General features: G+C 60.1%; 1 protein-coding gene across 1 annotated transcript; it reads left to right on the top strand.

Moving 5' to 3' along the window:
- Window positions 1–1264: 1264 nt before the first annotated feature.
- On the top strand, window positions 1265–2644 carry LOC120921965 (extensin-like). Its single transcript, XM_040334480.1, has one exon. It carries the CDS (start codon window positions 1265–1267, stop codon window positions 2642–2644), a length of 1380 nt encoding a protein of 459 aa, XP_040190414.1.
- Window positions 2645–4672: the final 2028 nt, after the last annotated feature.

Genomic DNA, 4672 nt, shown 5'->3' with positions numbered 1-4672 from the left:
CAGTGTATTTCTTTTAAGCAGGGTGTAGCAGCCTTCCATTCACTGTTCCCAGTGTCTGCTTGGAGTCCTGGTGTAAGGGAGAGTAGAAGGGAAAATCCCGCTGCTGCCATCCAATTGTGACGGTATCGGTATGATATCCCCGTCAAGCATTCCCTCCTCTCCATACAAGAACATCACAGGATCCTCCACACATGAGTCAAGACTGAATGCTGGAACCAAGACTGATTTATTGGCAGCTTGCTGCTGGTTATAAATACAGTTTTACAAGCTAAATCCTTAATCAAGGAACAATGGGAGCTCCACCCCCTTTTCACACACTCTGGAGTTTCTCATACAGAATATAGCCAGACAATTCGGAGCCGACCTGAGACACATTTTCTTTAAATAATGACATCAGGGAAGTTAATTACAAGGTGTACAGAACACATTAGCTGGACAGCCTGGCACCGCATAATGAAGCAATCATAATACATTACATGAGTCACCTCTAATCACAGTAACAGGATTAACATCCCTTTGAAATAAGGAGCTAGCTGCAGACGGGTCATTAACATGTCAATAGCTTGTAACACATGAATCCATTTTACCTCTAACCCACAATTTACCAAGCAGGGAGAATTACACTGACATATCCTTCACAACCCGGCAACAGGATCCCCGATCAGAAGAGTTCTAATATGTGACTCCGCCTAGGCTCTGATGATGTCATCGATCTGCTGCAGGCAAGAAGAAGCCTTTCCTCAGTCTCCCCTCCCCCAGTGATCAGACTGTACATTGTAACTTTGCGGGGAGGGGCTGATCTGTGTCAGACATTTGTGAACACTGTAACTCCGCCCCCCCCAGTCCACCCAAAGCTGATAAAGAACATTGTGGGCGGAGTTGTGCTTTAAGGGGAGATTAGGATTTCTTATTCCTGGGATTCTCCATCCATGCGGAAAGCCGGAATGTGATTGGCCGGCACAGATGGGCCATTATTATCATGTGGTGTCATGTGACTCAGGTGGGGGGGGGGTGGCATGTTGGCTCTGCAGGAGAAGCAGACTGGGCACAGAGCACCCGAGCAACACAAACTGCATGCTCTGCGCCGACAGCGGGATCAACAGCATCTGCCACCTCCCCCGCCCCCATCATTAACCCTTCCTGTGCCGGAGGGATGGGGGTGACACAGTCCCCTCCCCCACTCAGCATCAGTAACAGGTTAACTGATGATGCTGGAGATTTTGGAGATGAATCCAATCTGCAGCGTCACCGGCGGTGAGGTGACATGAATCCTAATCCATGGCGAGGACTAAAACTACTTCGTCCTGTGCCGCCACCTGAGCCACCATCACCACTGCCGCCCACCACCATCGCTGGCCACCGGCCCCACAACTATCATGCCCCACCACCAGCCACACCGTCACCACCACAGCCACCCGCCCCACCACCACGCCAGCCCAACCACCGCAATCACCACTACCGCCAGCCACCGGCCCACCACCATCGTTGGCCACCGGTCCCCCAGCAACTATCATGCCCGACCACGGCCTCACCGCCACCGCCACCACCACCACCATTGCCACCCGCCCCACCACCACCGCCGCCCCCAGCCCAACCACCGCCACCACCACTGCCAATGCCACCCGCCCCACCACCACCGCCAGCCCAACCACCGGCCCCACCACAACCACCACCATCGCTGGCCACCGGCCCCACAACTATCATGCCCCACCACCAGCCACACTGTCACCACCACCACCACTGCCACCCACCACCACCATCAGCCCAACCACCGCCCCACCACCATCGCTGGCCACCGGCCCCACAACTATCTTGCCCCACCACCGGCCACACTGTCACCACCACTGCCACCACCAGCCCAACCACTGCCACCACCACTACCGCCAGCCACCGGCCCCACCACCGGCCCACCATCGCTGGCCACTGGCCCCACAACTATCATGCCCCTCGACCGGCCACACCACTGCCACCCGCCCCACCACCACTACCGCCAGCCACCGGCCCCACCACAACCACCACCATCGCTGGCCACCGGCCCCACAACTATCATGCCCCACCACCAGCCACACTGTCACCACCACCACTGCCACCCACCAGCACCACCAGCCCAACCACCGCCCCACCACCATCTCTGGCCACCGGCCCACCACCATCGTTGACCACCGGTCCCCCAACAACTATCATGCCCCACCGCCACCACCACTGCCACCTGCCCCACCACCACCACCGCCCCCAGCCCAACCACCGCCCCACCACCATCGCTGGCCACCGGCCCCACAACTATCATGCCCCACCACCGGCCACACCGTCACCACCACCACTGCCACCCGCCCCACCACCACCAGCCCAACCACTGCCAACACCATTACCGCCAGCCACCGGCCCCACCACCACCACCAGCCCACCATCGCTGGCCACCGGCCCCACAACTATCATGCCCCTCCACCAGTCACACCGTCACCACAACCCGCCTCACCACCACCATCGCTGGCCACTGGCCCCACAACTATCAGGCCCCACCACCGGCCACACCGGCCCAACCACCACCAGCGGCCACCAGCCCTACCACCACTGGCCCCACCGCTGCCGGCCCCACCAGCGGCCCCAGAAGTCGGTCATTGCACATCTCCAGGCACTCCTGTGATGGCAGCACGGCATTTCTTGGGGGGGGGGGGGGGATTCCTGATGGTGACACCGGAGAACAATTGAGAGACAGGAACAGAGTGTTGTCACCCTATATCAGGAAGTGCCTGCAGATGGACCATCATTGGCGGGATCGCCGGGAATTATTATAATCAAAGCTGCAGATTTACAAAGACTGAAGATGAGAATCACATGGTAAAGATTTTATAGATCGTTCTGTATATGTAGGTAGGAGTTCAGGAGAGAGGCGGAGCCCCAGTACCGAGCCCCCCCATAGGCCTCCGCCGCCTCTGCCCGCCCGCTCTCTCCTGGATGGGACGCAGCTGTACAACCCGCTCACGTTGTGTCATTTCTGCTCGGCTGGCACTTTCCATCCCCCGAGGTGTCGGCACGTGCCGCCCGCAGATCCGCAATCACATGTGACGGCCAGCAAGAATTCCATTCTATGAATAGAAGTGTCACTGACTCTCATGGGGGACAAACAGGGGACACACAGAGGGGACGGACACACCGGGGACACGTACAGAGGACGGACACACCGGGGACACGTACAGAGGACGGACACACGGGGGACACACAGGGGACACGTACAGAGGTCGGACACACGGGGGACGCGTACAGAGGACGGACACGCGGGGGACACGTAAAGAGGACGGACACACTGGGGACACGTACAGAGGACGGACACACGGGGGACACGTACAGAGGACGGACACACGGGGGACACGTACAGAGGACGGACACACTGGGGACACGTACAGAGGACGGACACACGGGGGACACGTACAGAGGACGGACACACGGGGGACACGTACAGAGGACGGACACACCGGGGACCCGTACAGAGGACGGACACACGGGGGACACGTACAGAGGACGGACACACAGGGGGACACGTACAGAGGACGGACACACGAAGGGACACGTATAGAGGACGGACACACGGGGGACACGTACAGAGGACGGACACACCGGGGACACGTACAGAGGACGGACACACCGGGGAAGCGTACAGAGGACGGACACACGGGGGACACGTACAGAGGGGACACGTACAGAGGGGACACGTACAGAGGACGGACACACGGGGGACACGTACAGAGGACGGACACACGGGGGACACGTACAGAGGACGGACACACGGGGGACACGTACAGAGGACGGACACACGGGGGACACGTACAGAGGACGGACACACGGGGGACACGTACAGAGGACGGACACACATGGGGGACACGTACAGAGGACGGACACACGGGGGACACGTACAGAGGACGGACACACCGGGGACACGTACAGAGGACGGACACACGGGGGACACGTACAGAGGACGGACACACACGGGGGACACGTACAGAGGACGGACACACGGGGGACACGTACAGAGGACGGACACACGGGGGACACGTACAGAGGACGGACACACCGGGGACACGTACAGAGGACGGACACACGGGGGACACGTACAGAGGACGGACACACGGGGGACACGTACAGAGGACGGACACACACGGGGGACACGTACAGAGGACGGACACACACGGGGGACACGTACAGAGGACGGACACACACGGGGGACACGTACAGAGGACGGACACACCGGGGACACGTACAGAGGACGGACACACGGGGGACACGTACAGAGGACGGACACACACGGGGGACACGTACAGAGGACGGACACACGGGGGACACGTACAGAGGACGGACACACGGGGACACGTACAGAGGACGGACACACGGGGGACACGTACAGAGGACGGACACACCGGGGACACGTACAGAGGACGGACACACCGGGGACACGTACAGAGGACGGACACACGAAGGGACACGTACAGAGGACGGACACACGGGGGACACGTACAGAGGACGGACACACCGGGGACACGTACAGAGGACGGACACACCGGGGACGCGTACAGAGGATGGACACACGGGGGACACGTACAGAGGGGACACGTACAGAGGGGACACGTACAGAGGACGGACACACGGGGGACACGTACAGAGGACGGACACGCGGGGG

This window comes from Rana temporaria (genome assembly GCF_905171775.1).
Source record: "Rana temporaria chromosome 10 unlocalized genomic scaffold, aRanTem1.1 chr10x, whole genome shotgun sequence".
NCBI classification, from domain to species: domain Eukaryota; kingdom Metazoa; phylum Chordata; class Amphibia; order Anura; family Ranidae; genus Rana; species Rana temporaria.
The sequence above is the reverse complement of the archived record's forward strand: the minus strand, read 5'-3'. Positions and strand labels throughout refer to the sequence as shown.

What these genes read in the sequence shown, in the direction of transcription:
- LOC120921965 (XM_040334480.1), top strand. Translation starts at nt 1,265, where the DNA reads ATGAATCCTAATCCATGGCGAGGACTAAAACTACTTCGTCCTGTGCCG.